Here is a 21808-nt window from a genome sequence, read left to right as displayed (position 1 = left end):
CTCCGTCATTTAATGAATGAATGGATCCGAGTACTAAAATAATTCTCCAGTTACTCCCATAATAATAAAAATAATAACAATAACTCGTCTCCTTTTTATTGGGGGGAGAGGAGGGAGAGAGAGATGATGGCAGGGTGAATGAAATATCCGGGTATTAGGATGTTCTCCATGCAAAAGAGGGCTTCGTGGGAAAAAGTAATAATAAATAAAAGGGGGCTCGGGTATCGAGGCGTGTGTCAGCCTCTAAGTGGCTGACAGGTAAGCCACCCGACCACGTTGGACGATGTCCGTTGACGTGGCCCTGTCCCCGCTGCGGTCGTCGCGGTTGACCGCCTCCGTACCCCGCCAGCTGGGCCCGCGACACCGCTCCCGCGGTCCCGCCCCCCCGTCCCCACCCCCACCACCACTTCCCGCTCACTATTACCAGATCTCACCCGCATTCGCACCCAACCCGTGTGTCCGTTGCATAACTGCCCCCCTGAATCTATCGAGGTGTAGTGGGTGCTCTTTTGGGTGGGCCATGGCACGTGCGGGAGGGACGACACGTCAACGTCCACCTCCTGGCCTCGTCATCTGGAGCCTGCCGGAACCCCAGCAACATCAACCTGGTGTATACATGTATACATGCATACATGCATGCATGCCTACATACACACACGTATGTATAGATGGCATCCTCTCTAAAAAAAGTCTGTATGGTACTGGGCATGCTTCTGGCTCAGTTTCTGACGTGGATTCCGGGGGACTACAAAAGTTGAGAAGTAGATACCAGCCAAGAAATCAAGAAGGTAGAGGCATACGGACCAGGCCACTCAGATCTCTTACTTACTATTTACAGATGACTGTTTGCTATTGATTTGCACAACGAGAAGGTCAGCTCGGACGTTCCCGAGGGTGCTGGAGGATTACTATGGGGTGTCTGCTCCGCAGATTAATCTAGCAAAATCAGCTATCTACTTCAGTCCGAAGATTCTGAAAGATCTAAAGACGTCCATTATGGAAATCTTGAAGATTAGAAAGCACCTTTTAGTATATAGATAGGGAAGTAGAAGCCGGCCTCGAATTTATAGCGTTAAGAAACCAAGAAACTGATGCTTTGTAACGGAGATGGTCGGATTAGTAGGTCTTCAGTATTTGAAATGAAGATTGCGTTCTGTGTTAATTCCAAGATCCAATTCAGTTCATCTTTTGTCTGCAGATCCCTGGTCTGGGTTATCTCTACATTACAATGTGAGAACCAGCTTAACTAGAAAAGGGAGTGAGGAAAAAAAATGAAAAAAACAAGAAGAAGAAGAAATGCTGCAAGTCTTTAGGCTTTAGAGTTGGAAAAATTTGAACTGAAGAATTGGGAAGGGGGTTTCATGCATAAAGCGCGCGATGTACATGGGATTCAACAGCCATGATTTCAGCATTGGACCAAATTGGAGAGGATTCTGACCCGATATGTTTATTATTGACATACTTAAAAGTATGAAATGATTCGGAACTTAGAACTTGATGGTTAAGATTGCAACTATATTATGAGTTACTCTAAATAAAGTCAAATTACTCCGTAGTTATTTCAAAGCTCATTTTTTGCACATAAAAGCTCCATATACCACTTGACAGAAGGAATTAGTCCAACTTGAGGTACAATACACAGGATATGGTTGATGTTTAAATTGTCAAGGCAGCATTATAATGCTACCGGAAATTTTTTGTTTGGATACATAACTTGCATTGTGCAGAATTTTCCTTATATGAAATAAATCATAATCACTAATGGTTATAAAAAAGGAATGCATATAATTCACATTAAGCTAGTAATTTTGATGAAAATATTCTAGAAAAAATTGTAGGAGCAATTATTGCGGAAGAATCGATTAATAAAAAAATATTATGAAATTATACTAAAATAATCAATAAGGATAGAACTTGTGAATAACAAGGAGAATTATCTTAATGAAAAACTATTAGGTATCTTTGACAATTATCTTGAATTATAATCCAGACAAACCCTTTTATTAGTTTCTACATATGCAATGATTTGTAATTAGCAAAACTAATTAGTTACACATATACTTAAGTTTCCTTGTCGACGAGAAAAATCATAAGATGGTCCTTAGAATATCTAAATATTTTTTGCAATAAGCTATGCCGATCTAACTTTTGAAAACTTATTTTTTCACTATGGACTATTTCAAGTGAAATAACCTTACCCCCATTTCTAGTTTTTTATTCCTTTAACATAAATTATCTCCCTAATTTTAATATTAAATTATTACCTTAGTTATAGTATAATATAGAGTTTTTTATATGAATACTCTTCTAAATATCGAATTTTGCATGAATATCCTTCCAAAATTAATATTTGCATGTATACCCCGTAAACCACTTATTTTATTATTGTACCATTTTATCTTTATTTTTGCATATGTACTCACGCCATCTAACCCGTTAAAAAATTAACGAAGTAAAATATTCTTAATGAGTAAATGTGCAAAGAGAAACATTTATAAGACGATCGCGGTGAAAAACAAAAAAGTATTTTCAAAATTTTTATTTTATTTTTAATTAAAATAAATATATTTTTTATTAATGATGTTAGAATAACTGTTATATTATAGATTTTGTAAAAAACGAGGGTATAGAAATAAATATAAATTTAAAAAGATATTTATGTAAATTTGAATTTTTAGAAGAATATCTATGAAAAAAATTATATAATATAATACCCAATATTATGATAATATAATTATAATATATTATATTCAATAGCAGCATATTAGAAATATGCAATATATAATAGTTTAATATCAGTACTCAATTCAAAAGATTAATATTTAATAATCTTATACATAATATGGTACTAGCATTATGATATTTGAAGAATATAATATTTTATAATATAATTATTTATAAAATATAAAATATAATACAATTACTAATGACATTATATTTAAAGTATTACTATGGTGATATAAAATATATAGATATAAAATGTTTGGTTGGTAGGATCCGTGGGAGTACGCACGTCAACATCGACGTCCTCGACCTCGACTTCGACCTCTTATATTAATACAAGTTACGGGGAGGAGATGTTGCAAATAAATGACAAAGGGAAGGGGACTTATAAACGAATGCGATGACAGCATCCATTTAATATATTTGTCCTTCCGCTGTCCTCCCTCCATCACTTCCAAAACCTTTCAATCTCTACGGTCATCGGTTGCAAAATGCCTCTTGAATCCGGTATGCCCGTCTCAGCTTCCTATAGGGGGGTACGAAACTATATATATGGATTTTTTATAAATATCCTTCTAAAAACTTAAATTTATATAAATATTTTTTTAATTTATATTTATTTTTATATTTTTATAAATTACTATTTTTTACAAATGTTCTTAATACAACTATTTTTCTAATACAGTTAATAAAAATTATATTTATTTTTATTAAAATAAAATAAAATTTTGAAATTATCTTTTTACTTCGCGATCATTTTATAAATATTTTTTTTACACATCTATTTATTATAAGTGTTTTAGTTATTTTAATTTAAAATTTTTAATTTTTAACGGTGTTAGATGACGTGGGCACATATAAAAAAATAAGAATAAAAAAAAGAATAAAATAGTAAAACAAATATTTTTCGAGGGTATACATGCAAATATCAATTTGGAAGGGTGCTACTGTAAAATTTGATATTTAGAAAAATATTTATGTAAATATATATATAGGCTGAGGTTTTAGAATGGAGTTTGCACTGTATAATTTATGTTTTTGGTGGGAGTTGCAAGTCTTGGTTATTTGAAATGAAGGCTGTGTACAATGGATTGGTCAGCTGTATTCCAGTTCGGTTCATCCTTTTGTCCAGTTTAATTGTTCAATTTGTCATTTTGTCCATTTGAATTAAATGGCTCAACTAGGAAGATCCTTAAGACCAATGAAATAAGAGTTTGAGCACCTTTAATCTTGGATGTTTGGATTTTTTTGAAAAAATTAGGGAAGTTTAGAACTTGATGTTGCTTCCATGCTAGCGAAAGCACGATATTTAACCATGTTTTGGATGCCTTGCAATTATCCAAGGAAGAGAACGCGGAGTTGTGCATTTTGAAAGGATAAAATCTTTTAAGAAATCTCAAAAGATTTGTCTCATGATATCAAGATAATATGACCTACTGTTAAATTCAAGATTCATATTTAAGTAGCAGGAGTAACTACGAGCATGCTTGATAATATGGTAACTGAAGTCTGAAGTCATTGAGGTGCAATGGTCCAATAATGGTTGCCGAGGTGAAAGTTAGAGCGAGTGGGTTAGTTCGAGTCTGGTTCCGCTCAAATTTGGGGATTGAATTTGATCGTTTGGTTTCACAATCATGGCTATCTATGTATTGCATGACGATTGTTTCCATGTTATACATGTTATAGTGCCCCGGCAATACATGCGACCTAGTGCATCAGGGGCCATCCTGCAACAAATTGATGGTTCTGATTGCGGACTAAACCGTCAAGTTCGGGTTCGGTCCGTGCTTAAGAGGGTTCGAACTCAGTTTTGGCTCATGACAATGAGCATCATATATAAGATCTTCACTGTAAAAGAAGAGAAATATTAGGTGGCATAGAAAGCCCAATCCACATACTACAACCTTAGTCAAACCGAGCTTGGCTCGGCCCACTGCAAAGGTACTTTGAAGTATTGTATTCCTCACTTGCTGCAAATAATCGAAGTGGATTTTCGTAGAGAGGCTGAAATTTTCAAATTTTCATTGATATAAATCATGAATTTAGCAAAATATTAAATCATTGAAAACTCGTCGAACAAAAGATTATTAAAATTTTAAAAATTTTATAAATGCTATAATATTTTGAAAAATTTCCTTGATGGTTTTAAAATTTTCAAAGCAATTCCTTGCCCTTGGTTGTTTAAGAGACCCCAATGCATCGATTGAAGGTCCAAGTGTCAAGGTTTCTTCATGATGATGACAGGGGAACATGACTAGCCATTGACTAGAATAGCTCGAAAATTGCCAACTCCACATTTAGCTCCATTCTTAAAACATAGATAGATATGGTATAAACTAGAGAATTTATACTGTGTAGTCTCCGATGATATGCTGCAAATACTATATAGGTTTTGAGATCCAAAACATTATCAAACTAAACTCTCGACCAAAGATGATTAGGAGGAATTCAGGTCCCTCATGGTCTTAGAATAACCTGGGGACAAACAACTCTATCTTGCATTGGATTCGCTTCAGACTAGTTACTCTTAAGTTAGGCTTTATGGGCTGTTGGAGTTTGGATCCTCTTCGATGCAACTTTTGCAATGCATGGTATGGTGCCATCATGAATAGCCGCCAAGTCATCCATCTTAGAGATGGATGGTTTTTACTTGTTCCTAAAATACGATGAGGCATCATTAGTATGATACCCACATGTTATAGTGATGAAGGAGAGCCGTCCGTCTCCGAGATGGATGATATGGCGACTATCCACAATGGTAACATACTCTAGAGCCCTAGAGTCAGGGAAATGTCGCAAATCTCACGAAATTGGGCCAATAGTCTGGGATGACAATATCTAGGCCCACTATTCTTCACATGCTAAAAAAGGATCCACAAACTATCTTGTCTTGCGGTCGGCCCGGTTCTCTCTCTTTCCCAGCAATCAGGTCCATGGTCCATCGCACCAGGCCTGGTTATGTGGCTTAATGTTATGGGTAGGGTTGTTGAAGTCACGTATGATCTACGCCATTGGATTGATAACCATGGTTAGACTTTCTCTAACGCTAAAGATTCTTTGCTTCCCTCTTACTACCATCGTAATAACAGGTTTCATAGAAGATAGACGAGTAGTTCACGTTGTTAATATACATATGGCTTACAACTTGAAAAAAATTAAATTTACTAGGAAACTTCTTCCAAAAAATTTTTACTCCTGTGTCAAGGCCAGGCCATGGTAATGTTAAGTTGATAATCCTTTTGAATGTTGAAGTACTTAGAAGTTTTGAATCAATTTAATCCCCTAAAATTAGTTTCAAAGATAAACATCATATTAAAGCTGTTATTAGGCAACTAATTATCATATATGCTGCGTGTATATCAACTCGTTTCTCTTCATGTAAGATTCGGCTAGTTATGACAATTTTTCCGCATGGTAACAGAATCTAATATGGCATCACCTAAATTCTATTGCCTAGAAGCTGTTCAGAGATTGAAAGGAAGGGCTCATAAATCCCCAAGAACCAAGCACCTGAATTATGGAAAACCATGGTTCCCTGCCGAAGCCCTTCAATGATTTACTATTTTCTCATTTTGTGGGCCGCATTCATACCTGCTGCGTGTGAGCCGCTATTGTACTCAAAAAAAAAAAGAAAAAAGAAAAGGAAGAGCCCCTAAGCAACAACAAATCATCTAAGACAAACTGGTACTCAACGTGTAGACCGATGATTTTCTGATTGTGATATACCTGATTCTAACGACATCAAATGGTACTCTCGTCGAAAGGAACGAACAACCATAAGGTTATGATACTACTCATGCACTCATTCTAGCAGGTAGTGGTCTCCTAGAAAAGAGGCTGTATTCAGAATTTTAGTACCTCTGGTTGTGATTGCCAGCAAAATTCTTCCAATGCTACTTAAGCAGCATTATTACTTCTATGTCCTGCATATCTAGATTTTCATGAAGCTTATCGAGTTTATCATTTTCCTAGCAATATTCCTTTCATAAAATTTGCTGATAATACATGATCTTACACTAAAACTTTGAGATGAACAGCAAAATCTACATTGCTAAGATTAATGGAATTGCCTTTAATCCTTTTAATTTAGACAATTATACAACGAAATTCTTATATGTGATGCAGAAATTCATTCCTTCATACTATTTGCTTTTCTTTTTTTTTTTTGAGCGAATATTTGTTCATACTACTACGATATGGAACACATAAAGTATAAAAGAAATAAATCTGAAATAGAGTATCTTTCCATGTGGATTCCTATACTTTGTATCATCTTAGAGTTCATCCTTGGAGACTTCCTTCCTGGAAGGATTAGGGGATGTCTTGATGGGATATGAAGCTTCCATTGCAATACCACATTTCCCATGGCTGTGCTGGATGCCACGCTCCATTCTGATGTAGCCTCTCTCTCCCCACCCTGGCCCCCATGAGTTCTTCACAATCCAGTACTTAGTTCCTTCATTTGTTGTTCCATACCCCACGATCGCGACGCCATGATCTAACTCTGTGCCACAACTGCCTGTGAAAACACCCTGCCATCAGATTACAGCATGTCACTTAGAAGCATAGAAATCTTTCCCCAATGTAAAGCATGCATAGATCCTAGGTTCTTCAAGGTTTTAACATTATGGTTCACTACATGAATTTCTTCTAGGTTCACAAGGCCAAATTAATTTGAGCATAGTTCAGAATTATGCAGTAAGATCCTCCTACTAACAACTATATATATAGATAGATAGAGAGAGAGAGAGAGAGAGATAGAGAGGGACAGTGAATCAGTTGAACACAAACCTCAGAATAGAACTGGAAATGCAAACCACTTGCTTCAATGGCAACAGATACAGGCTGATTTGCCACAGCTTTCATAAGAGCTTCCTCATTGTTGGCAGGGACATTCTCGTGTCCATCGATCGTCACTACCGGAGAATTCTCCTGCAAAACAGCGTTCTTACTAAGAATTGCAGTAAGAGAACCATTGCATCTTAGGTTAGATGCATATGGGCTAAATGAATGATCTTACGACATCTTATATTGATTGATCCATGAAAGCATCATTGGCATTGTACTAGGATTTTAATCATTAATTTCTGAAGCATAATGTATGATAATTTGAAATGGATATAGGAAAACATTATCTCACAAGAATTCTTTGTCAACAACATTGGTGTATATATACTTATCTAACTAGGATCTCCATTCTTTTGCGCAAAAATGCAAAAAAAGAAAATCACTTTATACGCAATCATGTAGATATATATCAACTTTAGCCTAGGTAAACTACACAAGGAATGGTTAATCTCCAAGTCTAGTACTTAATCACCTTGGAAACATCGCATCTTCCTTCTTCTGCCTTGTAGGGATACGCAGTCTCCGTTGTCATACCTCCATTTTTCACAATGAATTCGAATGCGTAATCCATCAGACCTCCATTGCATCCATTATTCTCCTTATTGTCACAATCAATAAGCTCTTGCTCCGACAAGGAAATCAGCTTCTTCGCCTTGATCTGATTTATACCCTCCACAGCAACCACTGTCGAGAATGCCCAGCAGCTCCCTAAAAATATTATGAACACAAACAAGCATATAATTCCATCATGCTGCATGTCCAACACAAATCTCTCTCTCTCTCTCTCTCTCTCTCTCTCTCTCTCTCCATCTATCTATCTATCTATCTATATATATATATATATATATATATATATATATATATATATATATATATATATATATATATATATATATATATATATATAATGATATGATTCATAAGTATATAGGAAACACTCATGTACCGCAATGGCCTTGATCCTTGATGGCCGTGACTGCACCCGTCTGCCTCCAATCAACCAATGCAGGGAGGCCATGAACGTTCTCATGCGTGAAACTTCCGGCGCCGCGAGGGCTCCCGCGGCGCAACCGGTGGTGTTGCACCTTGGAACCGGCATACCAGGTGCGGAATTCTTGGTTGGTCATGTCGCCAAACTTGTTGAGAGCAAGCTTGTAGGGTGCATCCTTTTTGTTGAACTCATGGATGAACTTGACGTTCTCCTTGAACACATTGAATCGCTTGTGCTTCTCGTCGAGGTCCCGCGACACAGTGTGGTGGCTCCGCCACCTCTCATACAAGTTCCATAGGCCCTCTTCAGTTGCGAGGTCATTCTCGTCGAATGGCATGCTATGAGCCAATGCAAAAGCTAGTGCAAGTAGCACCCCAAACAACAAAACCTTCCCCATTTTTTCTCAAAGGTTGAGAAGAGGAAGGGAAATAGAAACGAGGAGGATTTGGAGCTTGGAGATCAAGAGGATGGGTGTGAGGTTTATATAGAGGGAAAGTGCCCTTTAGTGAGAAGCAATGGGGTTAGGAGGAGCGATTAAAGTTACTTCTGGGGAACAACCATCAAAACATAAACACATTGGCATGGTATGATGATGAGGTTGGAAAGATTGACAAGGGATAGCGATTTTAAATTGTCTCTTGATGTGCAAGGCATAGTTGCAAGAAACTATGCTTGTTTCAGCTAGCCTCTAAAATGGAGGGCAAGGTATCCAAAGCTTTTCATGGTTAGGGTGGTGCCTTTAGGGGTTTTGGTTGTATTAGGCTTCAAGTGGGTCACCTTTTAGAGAACGGCAGCTGTCCTCTTTAATGATCCCTTATGATCCCTTCTAATTGAGACTTTTTAGCAACTCCTTGGACAGAACACCGAGGAGAAGTTAATTGAGGGATAAGTAAGGTGTCTCACCAGACGAATAGGCTAAAGACATATCATCGTTGATCCCCTTCTCATCAATGAGTGAGTGGGCCTAAGCTTTGACTCAGAGCTCTTTTTTCCGGTATTCATTCTGATGTCCCTTCCATCCAACAACTAATGGGAGGAAGATGAGGAGGAGATTACTCGAAACCAAGCCGAAGCGTGCGCGCTTCTCTTTCTTTTCTGAGGTCGATGACAAGCCGAGATTTCAAGCGTCTAGTACGTCCAGGGATGCAAGTTACCATCCCAAAGAATCTAGGAAAATATTGCACTCAAACAAACAAAAAAAATAAAGAATCTAGGAAAAGATGGTGGGACCAGTTCTTCGAATCTCGGTTTACAAGAAAGTTCACATGATTCATGTCATACTATTGATTCTTTAATTTAGTTTTAGACAATGATGACAGTACCGCCGATCAGAATAGCAGAATAACTTGCTTCAAACACCTGTGATAATCTGTGTACAAGAAGCTACTCGATGAAACATTCTGATTTATGACGATGCTTATAAAATTACAAAAGACAACCTGAATTATATTATTATAGGAGTTTGCGAAAATAAGACCTTTTTTTTATTAAAAAAAAATGACCCTTTATTTCTGTACCTCAGATTAGTATGTCCTTAAAGAAGTCAAAATTTATTCCAGAAAAACAGCTTGAAAAAAAGTTGCAGATCCTGATATTCAGCATGCAATTCATCCATATGTTCAACTTTATGGACTCGAATTGTTGTCTTTCCATATTTATATTTATTTATTTATTTATTTTGATAAATATGGATATGGATAGTAAAAATATTTAAATTTTTATTCATATCCAGATATATGCAAATGCAAAAATGGATTTAAATAGATATTATCGAATCTACTTTTATCTCTAGAGGGTAGAGCTATGATCCCTGCCTGCACCTCTTGGACTCTCTCATTGACGGTAAAGCTAACTTGTAAGAGCAAGACACTCAAGATTTCTCATGGCTATCAAGGTTTTATGGATCCATCAGATCATAGCAAACAATATGCAGAAAAAAGTGAGGGAAGACGACATTATTGGTAAACTTTAATTAACATTGACTCATGATTTAAAGAAGCCAACTTCATCTTGTAAACTTAGATAAAATCAACAATTGCCAGTCAAAACATAAGCAAATGCACAAAAGAAAAACAAAGAGCATGCTAACCAGACTTTGGATTGATTATTTGAACCAAGTCCATCAAAGTCTATCAAACAATAAACAGGAAAAACAAGTTTTCTAATACATCAAGATTTATTTGCTTCCACCCATTGTTTAATTAATTTCCATAAACAAATTACAGGATTGGAGTCAAATAGAAAAATTGCATGATAAGGATAACATGTAAAATGCACAGATAAATTTTCCTACATAACCAAGATCATGAAATTTATATGAAGCCAAAGATTATGCAGCTTGTACTCTGTCCAGCCGGTCGACACTCTTCCGGGTCCTCTCTAGCTGATCAGTCTTCTTCCTAGACTTCTGGAGGCAATCCAAACTCCTTCTGGACTTCTCAGTAAAATTGAATGAGATCTTTAACTTCTCTAACTTTTCAATGTTTGAAGACATGCAATCTTTGCTTCTCAGCTTCTCTGTACTATGCCTTGGTTTCTCTCTCCAATTGGTGCTGTTCCTTGATGCATCCAAACAGTCGGTGCTCCTTCTGGACAGTTCAAAATTATCTGTGCTTTTCTTTAGAGTATTCCTTTTGGAAGGTGATTTCTCGACTGTAGATATAAACTTCTTAAGATGAGTAATATACTCAGGAAAGAGTTCTAAGTCACAGTGGTTTCCTCCTTTAAGCCATAGAGGTTCATACTTCTCCTTGCACAGGCCCCAGAGCTGCTTACCATGAGAGCAGTCCACAACATCATCTGATGTTCCCTGCAAAAATATAGTGGAGACATGCAGGTAAACATTTAGCTGCATAAAAAGGTTGTACAGAATCTGGAGAAAGAATAAAATGGAGGTGATGATCCATGTCATGTGTAAGGCTCCGTGCAAGTCAGAAGCTTTCATGAAATTACAATTTGCTAATCCAACAGTAGCTTTAAACAGCGCAAGTCATAAGCATTCACATCATTATGAACACTTTCTGAGCCAAATTAGTATATAAAACCCTCCCATTCCCATATTATGTGACTATTATGATTGCCAGTGGCTGTTCATAACTCCACTCTAATATTTATAGAACTCGAGTGGCTCGCCATCCACAAGCCTCCATGTCTCTGCATTTCCTTGGCTCTCGTGATACTTGAGCAAAAAAATCACAGATCATGATCCATACTTCAGTACTTCTCTTTCCAGTACCATGACATCCCACCTCTCCCCACTCCTTTCATTAAATGGGATCACAACCATTCATCAAATATTCCATCTTTTGTGCAACAGCGCATATCCAAGCTAGCAAAAGATTGCTACTTGCTTGCAGGCAATGTTGCTTTGATTCTCAAAGGTGAAGAACTTCAGTGGTATGTTGGGCTGGTTTCCCAGTTTCAGTAGCATCATGTTGCTAGACATTCAATGGGGATGCCTACATCCCATTTTGAAGCCTACCAAGCTGAAAGAAACAAGGTTAAAAAAGAAAGTTCCCCCCATTTATATATTGCCACATGTTACACAAGCCACTTTTAGTGTCAGGAATGGCAACTGCCAATAATTTCAGACTAAGTGCAATTAGATATTATGACAGGGTGCCAATTTATTCATGAGATTGGGAAACAATGAGGGACTATAAAAGAGAAAAGAGGAAAGAAAATATTTGCTGGTTTAACTTTGAGTTGCAGTTTTAATTAGCAAATGCTGTAAGCTAGAGATGAATGTAGGATGCAAACTAGCAGCATCAGTGACAACTAAAGAGGCCCTGCATCGACACAAGTTTGTTTTTGCACTTTTTTACAGTTGTAAATAATTCAGGGTTCGCCGTATCAGTACCGAACCCCGTACCGGTGCCGCACTAGTATAGGTGTACCGAATGTCGGTACGGCATGGTAGGCGGTACGCCAAGCGTACCGATATTGGCGTACCGATACCGGTACCCATCGGTATGGGTACAGTACGCCCGGTACCGATCGGTACAGCATACTATTGTTGTGATGATGGAAAAGAGATGGCTGACTTGACTAAGTGCTACGATCTTTTGACAACAGCAGTGAAACTATCAATAATATCATCAGAAGTGCATGATGTGAAAGGTGCCAACTATGAACCACTTACAGTCAAAGAGGCAATTCCAGAGGTTTTCAGTGCAAACCTGGAAAACAGGATTGGGAACAAGATGCAATAAGTTATGATGGAGGAAAAAAGAAGGCCAATAGTACAAAGAAGTTTAGTCAATTAGATGACATTGAAAAAGAGATTTGAATCCCATGTACGAGAAATACAGAACAATAGTCAACACCAATGCTCGATGGTAATCGTGGGTTATTTTTAAGGGATTCCTGAAATCAGACTCAACCATGTTTGACTTCAACTATCAATAAAGGAATGACTTCACGTGGGAAACTTTCCACATCAACATAAGGAAATATGATGCTTTAGAGAGAGAGAGAGAGAGAGAGAGAGAGAGAGAGAGAGGAAGTCATCTCTTTGAAGTTATGTGCACTTGTGCTGCGAATTTATAAAAATAAAGGGATAGGTACCAAATTTATACCCAAAGTGATGCTTAGTTAAGAAGATAGCTTTTGTCCCTTAATATGCCCTTGTGGCCTCGTGTTGGTGGTGTGATGGAATATCTTGTTTCATGGGTAGTTTCATGCATAAAAAGGTCGCCATACTTCAGAGTTCAGACAGATCTTATAAGCTTTATAATTCTGGTTTGTCTTTATAATTTATAACATTTTAATGGATGTCATTATCCCATGGCTATTCGATTTAATGTGGATGTATTGTCTTGTAGTTCGCATTTTCCTTTGGATATTTTTCTATTGTTAGGGTCGCATGCCTGTTTGGTGAGTTTGTAAATGGATTCCTTCACATAGACAAGAAGGCATTATTTCTAGCACTTGATTGATTAATTCAAGACACGTTGCTTAACAAACTTTGAATGTTTGGAGATTAATGCATAATATCAGACAACCCGATCTCCCTCTTGATGGCCAAGGCCAGGTTAAGGAGCTTACATTATATTTTCATAGTTTCCTTTCACACAGGCACAAGGAAAAAAAGAAAGAAAATAAAAGCTAAAAACATATAACTGTATGAGATAAATAATATTTCGAAATGTTTTATGCTTTCTTTAGTAGGTTGTATGCCTAGGAAGCTATTATTTGCTTGTGATGTAAGGGAAAACTAGTAGGTAGGAAAAAATGGAAAAAACATATATGTTAGCTAATAGTGAGATATTTATAAATTTACATGCCTAAGCTTGTGAATTCAATTCCTCTCAAAATAATCATAGATTGCAAGAAGAGATACTTACATGAATTACTAGCACAGGACAATTGATCAATGGAATTTTGTCAATATTCTGGTAAAGAAACAGAGCAAAAATAGAGTTATTCAAGGGCACATAAAATTGGAAAAGTGTCCAGCATTAAAAAGTCATGCAAAGTTCAAGAAAAGAAGTATTAACCTTGTAAATATCAAACCAGTATGATCGCTTTATGGGATACAATACTCTTAGTCCAGAAAGTATAGGACTATGTAAAACAACCGCTCGTAAGTGTGGTAGACGAGCTGCTAGATCCAAAGTTGGTCCACTTCCAACAGACTGCCCATAAAGGATAATGTTTTCCTCCTTTGTGCCATAATTATCTTCAAGGCATTTATAAGCAGCCACAATATCAGCATAAGTGTTTTGTTCGCTTGGCTATGGACGAGGAGGAAAAGGAACAACATTAGTTTCACATATATTTTCATATTGATTAATTTACTAATAGACCAGTAAATTGAGAGAAAGCACATAATAAGAAAAAACTGCACCAAACCTTTCCAGATGACTGCCCATATCCAGAATAATCATACCTGCAAGTATGAAAGGTCAATATGAATATTGGGATGAAAGAACTTCACAAGAGCCAGCTTCCTGCTGAAGCTCACACTTAAGCTGCAAAAACCTACACTAGGATTTTGGAAGAACAGTGTTATTGCTGCAAAAACCTATACTAGGATTTTGGCAGAATAGTGTTATTGCTTTATTTCTCTAGTTTACTACGAATATGAAGGATTTGTCACATACCACTTTCCCACTCAAACTCCCACTTGCACATAAGCTGCAAAAGCCTAATGCAGGATTCAGGCAGAACACCTCTCTGCCTGCACTCTGACGTGGTTATACTGAAGCGTGATAAACACATTTTAGGTATACTTTCTATGCAAATAATTGCATAATCTAGACAAGCAGATGAGCCCATAAAAGAAGCCAAACTTCTCCTTGCTATCCATATGCAGATATTACACTTTCTTGAAGTTACAAGTACTTACCAGAATTCTATATCCAGCCAACCAACTTTAGCTGAGCTAGTTGGTAGTCCATCCCTTGTGTGAGAGGTCCGGGGTTCAGAAAATTCAAACCTTGGCATCCCCACCATACTTTTTTTTTTAAAAAAAAGACATATCCAATAACCTAATATTCATTTTTTTGTAAGGGTTCATAATTCTTTAAGATGAATCCATTGTCTAGCTTACCCTCCAGCAAAACAACTTAGCACCAAAATGAATTATACAAAGAAAACCACCGTTGACAACCTTAGCAATTTATATCCGTCTCCACAGAGTAAAATTCAAATCCACAACCCCTAAGAATTAGAGATATGCACTTTTAGCATGTATTCTTTTTCTCCTGCAATCTAACAAGCCTTATATATTCCAGATTTGTGAATTATTTATCCCCATATGTTCCTGTCAAGGGCAATATTACATCAATAAAAGTTATGAAATTCATATTCTTCTCCAACAGCTGCCATCCATGTTATTTACAAATATGTCTCTCAAACTTTTTAGCACCTCGTCTAATCTTCTTTATGATTTTACCTTATATCTGGAAATTGCAAGCTTATAAATCAGCTTAAACTTGTCAGTCAAAAACTTCTACCTAATGTGCTACACCGATCTGGGATCTTGTTTTTGTCCATCTTGCTTTTTTTGCTGCACACCAATATATTAGCCAAGTTCACTAATTTGATAGTACTTCATAGCTAAAAATATCTGGATTTTTATCGGTTAATCCAGATTATGTAGGACAAGTCTCAGAAAATTAAAGTAGTGCAGATGACAAAAGAGGGTACCTTCATAAATCACACCATGTTATTTTTATTGGTTGATTTATGTAGCAGTCTAGAGATGCTTAAGATGATGGAGTAAGAGAGAATTAAGTGGTATCCACCTTTTCCCAAATAATTACACTGATTGATAAAGTTCATAAAACTGGTACCTTCATTTGTATTAAAGACATGATGCTATAAAACCAATAATAAGAGAGAGAAAAGCAACATTTACATCAAAAGGATACATGTTACAGGAAATTTGCTAAAAAAACAGGTTATTTTGTTGGCATTGATATGAGAATTGATGTAGGAGACAAATGAAAGGTGACAGATATGAAATTTGCCAATAATTCACTTAATTTACTGACCAAGTTATATGCCATTGGATTATCATACATGAGGTGGATGGTTAAAATAGCAGACTTTGATTGCCAAATTATTAGTCAACACTTTTACTATTCTACTTAAATCTGACAACACCAAAAGATTGTATTACAATTTTTGCTTGCTTCCAGCAAATGGACAGAACAGATATTTATAATGAAAAGCATGTCTTCAGTACATAAAATAAACTAGGTTTTTCTCAAAGTCTTTTGCAAACATATTAGCTGAGCCACAAATCCAAGACAGCAAGCCTTGTCCCATAGACCATGCTGATTGACTGTCTCATGTTCATTGCAAAACAAGCATCTTAAAAAGTCTAGTCTCAAAAGATTGAATGACCAAATAAATTAGAACTCTTTTGCCTGAAATGATTACATAGAACTGATAAAAGAGTATGTTCTTCATCCTTTCCACAACCAGCAAATGATGGCAAACATCCATGATGGTACAGCTGAACATTTCATTGACATCCTCCTAGAGCCAACGGACAAAAATACACCCAGTAATATCCTTTTCATAAGCAGGAAATGGCAACAAAAAGAAATGAAGGTACAGCTGAATATTTCAACGATATTGTCCTAAAGCCTATGGACAAATAAAGCCATCCACCAAACAAGGCAAGTGGAAAAGAAATCTCACTATATGTTCACATTATTCAATTCTGGTTCACAAGGTGAAAGAATATGAAAGCACAACTAAAATAAGTAATTAAACCAAAGATTTAAGGAACAGTTGGACAAAATTTTCATGAACTTTGAACAAGACTAACAGAAGCTCAATTGTCGAAAGATCTCAGGTCTAGATCAATTTCTGCTAAGCAACTCACCAGCATTCCAGCACTTCAATTTCTTTCAGAAAGCTTCTTTTTCAGAAAAGATTTAGAAATCCAAACAAGAAAGTAATTAAAAGACCAACGATAACCTTGTCTGCATCAATATTTTACTCAAAAAGCTAAATACAATCAGAGATCTAAATCACCAAAAGATACATTTGCCTGAGAAGAAACATCACTATCCAACAAAACCCACAAACCAAAAGAAGCACGAAGACCAAGAAAACCTTATACAAGCCAAAGATCAGAAACTTCATACCTGTTTAACAACAAAACAACAGGTAATGGAACGTTAATACTGGAAGGAGGTATCTAGAAGCAATCATTGAAGAGACTTTCTCAAGATCAATTTTTCACTGAAACAATAATACCAAGCACAACAACAATCATACGCTCTAGCAATCTTTTTAAGAACATTATCACCTTCCGATAAATCTTAGATGTGAACATAAGCAATTAAGCACTAAAACAACAGAAAGTTGCATCATAAGATCAGTGCAAACAGGCTAATTTCCCTGAAATCGTGATATCTACGAATTGAAAGGTATTATTTTGGCAAATTACATAAACCAGACAATCAGAGGCCCCATGAGAAACTATATAAAATAAGCAAAGCTTTCCTTGAGATCCCATTCCGGCCACAAATCCAAACTGTCCCTTGAAAAAAATCGAAGTTTTGACTTCATCACATTAAAAATATCAACTCTATTTCAATACTATAACAAAAACAAAAAGAGAACTAAAAAAATAAGTAATCGAAACTCCATGACAGAGCCATTAATACTACATGAAGCTCCGTCCTTTCTGCGAACCAGAATCAAAACCACCTACCAAGATAGCGCTTTTATGCCGAAGAAAGTGAGTAACAACTGCTCTTAAACTATAATCAATCAACAGTCCAAGCTCAAAAACTCAAAATTATCCAAAATGTTGGTAACCCAACCGCAAATTCTTCAATTCTAACAAAACCCAGCATCCAAACAAGAAAGAATAGAGAGAAACGAAAGAAAGGAGAACGAGTACCCAAGGAGGTTGACGCGGAGGTGGAAGCTGAGCTCGAGGAAGCGCTCGTACATCTGGCCGAGATCGGCGGCATTGCCGTGGGAGTAGAGAAGAGTCAAGGAGGCCATGGGGTAGCGGACGTAGACGGCGACGATCTCCGTCCCCCGGCGGGTGGGCAGGCGGAGCACCTCCACGTTCTCTCGGTGAGGGAAGCGGCTTAGCGTCACTACCCCGGTCTCGGCGTCCGTCACCACCTCGTACGTCGGCGGGCTTGGCGGGAAAAATGCGAACTTCGCCGCCACCGACGACGCCACCCCTCCCATTCCCGCTCCCGCCAAGTAAAAAAAAAAATTCTCCCCTTTTCTCCCTCCTTTCTTTTCCCTCTTCCTCCAAGTTATCGTTGGGAAGGTGGAAGGAGGTATTGCCCCTGGGAACAGACTCCAGAAAGGAGAAGTAGCTCGAAAAGATCGCGTTCTAGATTTTCCTAATCCATTGAGCGAATCCTCGATGAATCCAATAACTAAAGGATATATGATGGCGTTCTGTATCCGTACATGCAATCCACATGCAATCGTAAAATCTTTACATACAAATATTTTTATTTTAATAATAATATATATTGACTTATATTTTTAATTCATGAATGTAGAGGCTTAGTTCTAATTCAAAAGAATTTTGGATACATGAAATTGCTAACTAAAGAACATATAATTTGAAAGCTTTTATTTCAGTAGGTTATAAAAAAGATATATCTTTTTTCATGGAGAAATTAAGGAAGAATAGTCTATTTAATTTGAAATTCATCATATAGCATGTTAAAAAAATTTATAATTTTTGAAGATTTTTTTTTTTTGAATTTTGGAGAGAATATAGGTTTCTTCGCTCCTGTACGCTTCATAGAGATAGATGTAAGAGTTTAACTATCAATGCAGTGATCTACTATTTCAATATAACTAATGGATATAATTGTCAAATAGTAATCAATAAAGCATGATGGCTATAACCAGTTTGACTTTATTTATTTTTTCTTACCTCACTTTCTTTTGCTAAAAAAAAGGCTAGGGAGAAAAATAATTACTTGAGTTTTGTTTCCACTTCTATGTGAAAGTGGCTGGAGTACTCCACTTCAGAATTTTAATTTTGATATTTTTTTTACATTTTATTAGTTATCAGCCTTAATACTGTAATTACTATTTATGTATGTGTAAATTAGACTGGCAGTAGAGGCTATTTTTGTATTTGACAAGCATGCTCCAACTTATTGCTTAAGAAAATGAGAAAAAATGCCAACTTCTAAGAGGTGCGCTTCTCTTATTTACTTTTCTTGGTCTTTTCTGATAGGAAGAACAGAAGTAATTGTAGAATTGTGAAAAGATTAAACTTGTCCAGTGGTAGCTGGGGGATCATATTGTATCAGTGAAGTAAGAAAATGTGAACTTTTGATCAAAATTCAAAGGTTCTTGCATGCATTAGGTAATAAATTTACAACACACGAGTCCAAAGATTGAGTTTCTATTCACATGTTCTCACCAAGCTTTTTTCAATGACTAATCCAAGATGATCACAGCTTTTCTCCCTTTTGAACATGAACAAATGATAGCACGAAACTAAAATAAGAAAAGATCATAGGGTAAATTGGTTCATTTAGCAAGCTCCAAGTTTGGTGTCCTAGTTACTATCATAGAAACATAACCTAAAATGTGTCATGCTATTAAGGCTTCTCAATTGTTGTAAGCATGTCCGTTAGAAGTAGTTAGAAGATAGCAAGATTCTACTCTCATCAAACCCTACTGTCAGTCTATACTCTCATCAAGCCAGAAACATGGAAATGGTGGCATCAACCATAAATAACATGAATTTTGTCTATATAAGAGCCGGTTTGCCTCATTGCTATCTAAGAACTTGGTTGGAAAGTAATGTTTTATTTGTAACAACAAAGTTGCTTAGTGTAATTATGTGCAGTTCTTCTTCTTTTTCTTAACTAAAAATTTAAATATGGACACCATATCCTTCAATGCAGGGGTCGTAGGTTAGGAAAGTAAGGTGGAGTGTCCATTAAATCCACCAGCAGCATTGGATAATGATACGAGTTTGGTACATGAGAGCAAGATGCAGTCAGATATGGTGGCTGTGAATAAGGTCCCACTGAGATTGGCAGATGTGAAGTTTGGTGGTGCAGAGCACATGAACTGCTACGTGATTTTACGTAAATCCAAGACGACGCATTGGAAGCAATTAGACCGCCACCCCAAGCTCTTGGCAGATGGCTGGTCACAAACAATATTAATGCCCACCAAAATAGTATGTGGTGGGTGTAGATGACTTGGATTTTTGTGCTGGATTCACTAGGATTTGTCATTGTCTATTAGGACGAGTCATCATTCAAGCCAACTCTTTTCTGAATCCTCATAGTAATATATATAGGCTCCACAAAAGTTTACCAAGAATTTCTATTGCAATATAGCTGTGCATTTTTCTCATACATTTCCTTTTGATCACAAGATGGAAATGAAAGGAGATGGTCCATGTTTGTTTCGCATATCATCCTAGTAGCTTGCTTGCTGTCAAAGCTGCTGCAAACCAGGATAGTTTATCTCATTTGAACTTTGAAGTAGTTTCTCTGATAGACCAAGCACTGTTATGGGGCTCAAATGATGGTTTAAGATGATGCTACAGTACTGTGTCCAAGATCAATGTAGAATTGTAAGATTAATTTTTACCGAACCTGATTGTTATCTTGTTATGTTTTATAAAATCGTGCTCCGCTATGATTCTCGATGTCTACGGTGTATCATGTTCGGTGGTGAAGTGGAAATCACATCCCAACGATCGTTTTATTAGTAAACAAAATATTATTGCTGATATGAGATATTTTCTAACCATTTTATCACCATGATTCAATTTAACTCTGGCTACAAGCCTCCTATCATCCGAGATCCTTAGATAAATTATATCCTACACCATATCCACCATGTGGTGGTGCCCTACGCCAACCACATCCACTCGTTTTCGTGGGCCCCAGCACACATCTCCTCCTATCATTCGAGATCCTTAGATATTATATCCTACACCACATCCACTATGTGGCGGTGCCCCACCCCAGCCACAGGCGCTCGTTTCTATAGACCTCATTCATCAAGCATACATCTCAATGCACCATCGCAGAATAAATGCCTGCGATTACAATAGTGCACCACCATGTGGTGCACGTATGGTAGGATATAATTTCTTTTCTTTCTTGTATCCAAGAAAGATGCTGTGGCAAAGCAGGATGGCCAGCTTGCAAGCAGATGTCAACAGTTTCATATGAATACTTGTGAAAGATTGTCTTTTAGTTTAGCATCTCCATTTTTTGTATAACCATCCATCCTTTTTTTCCAATTATTTGTAATCATCCATACCAATAAAAGAAGGCATTCTACCAACAAATATATACACATATATACATATATATAGACATGCATGAGTTAGATCTACTTCACATGCCACCTTCCAAGCAGATATATCAGTCAACACAAGGATTAGAAAGCATCAAGCCATACACAAGCAACAAGGATTCCTTCACGTAGCAACAACTTTGGCAGCAAATGGCAGAGGCCGCAAGAAAATAATGGCTAGTGCTCACTTGATCCAGCCATCAGCCAACTCTTTTAGGAATAAAACCAGCGCTATTTCATCATTATAACTCAAAATAATGGATCATAATGAAAAACAAAAACTAAGGGAATTATTTTCTCAAATCCTCATCCATCGAATAAAAAGTATTTTTGTGGACTAACATAAGGATTTTTCTCTCTTTCTTTTAGCAATAACTAGCGCAAGGATTTGTACTTACAAAATATTTTTTGACATGATAAACATTGGAAACAAAAACAAAATAATCGCTGTCACTCCCA

The 21808-nt window shown here is 36.7% G+C and overlaps 2 protein-coding genes across 2 annotated transcripts; both read right to left on the bottom strand.

The window, feature by feature from the left end:
- Positions 1-6781: 6781 nt before the first annotated feature.
- LOC103714489 (thiol protease SEN102-like) lies at positions 6782-9032 on the bottom strand. Its single transcript, XM_039131435.1, has 4 exons — positions 8519-9032; positions 8045-8280; positions 7516-7656; positions 6782-7256 (listed from the first exon to the last, which is right to left on the bottom strand). Exons 1-4 carry the CDS (start codon positions 8958-8960, stop codon positions 6999-7001), a joined length of 1077 nt encoding a protein of 358 aa, XP_038987363.1. The 5' UTR covers positions 8961-9032; the 3' UTR covers positions 6782-6998.
- Positions 9033-10703: 1671 nt separating this feature from the next.
- Positions 10704-18437, bottom strand: LOC103714449 (alpha/beta hydrolase domain-containing protein 17B-like). The gene is made up of 5 exons (XM_008801701.4): positions 17934-18437; positions 14417-14453; positions 14062-14298; positions 13909-13956; positions 10704-11372 (listed from the first exon to the last, which is right to left on the bottom strand). The coding sequence occupies exons 1-5, from the start codon at positions 18233-18235 to the stop codon at positions 10893-10895; spliced, it is 1104 nt and encodes a 367-aa protein (XP_008799923.1). The 5' UTR covers positions 18236-18437; the 3' UTR covers positions 10704-10892.
- Between the last annotated feature and the right edge of the window lie 3371 nt (positions 18438-21808).

The sequence above is a fragment of the Phoenix dactylifera genome, chromosome 11 (genome assembly GCF_009389715.1).
Source record: "Phoenix dactylifera cultivar Barhee BC4 chromosome 11, palm_55x_up_171113_PBpolish2nd_filt_p, whole genome shotgun sequence".
Taxonomy (NCBI): Eukaryota; Viridiplantae; Streptophyta; class Magnoliopsida; order Arecales; family Arecaceae; genus Phoenix; species Phoenix dactylifera.
Note: the sequence above shows the minus strand (reverse complement) of the source record. Positions and strands in the feature narration are given on the sequence as shown.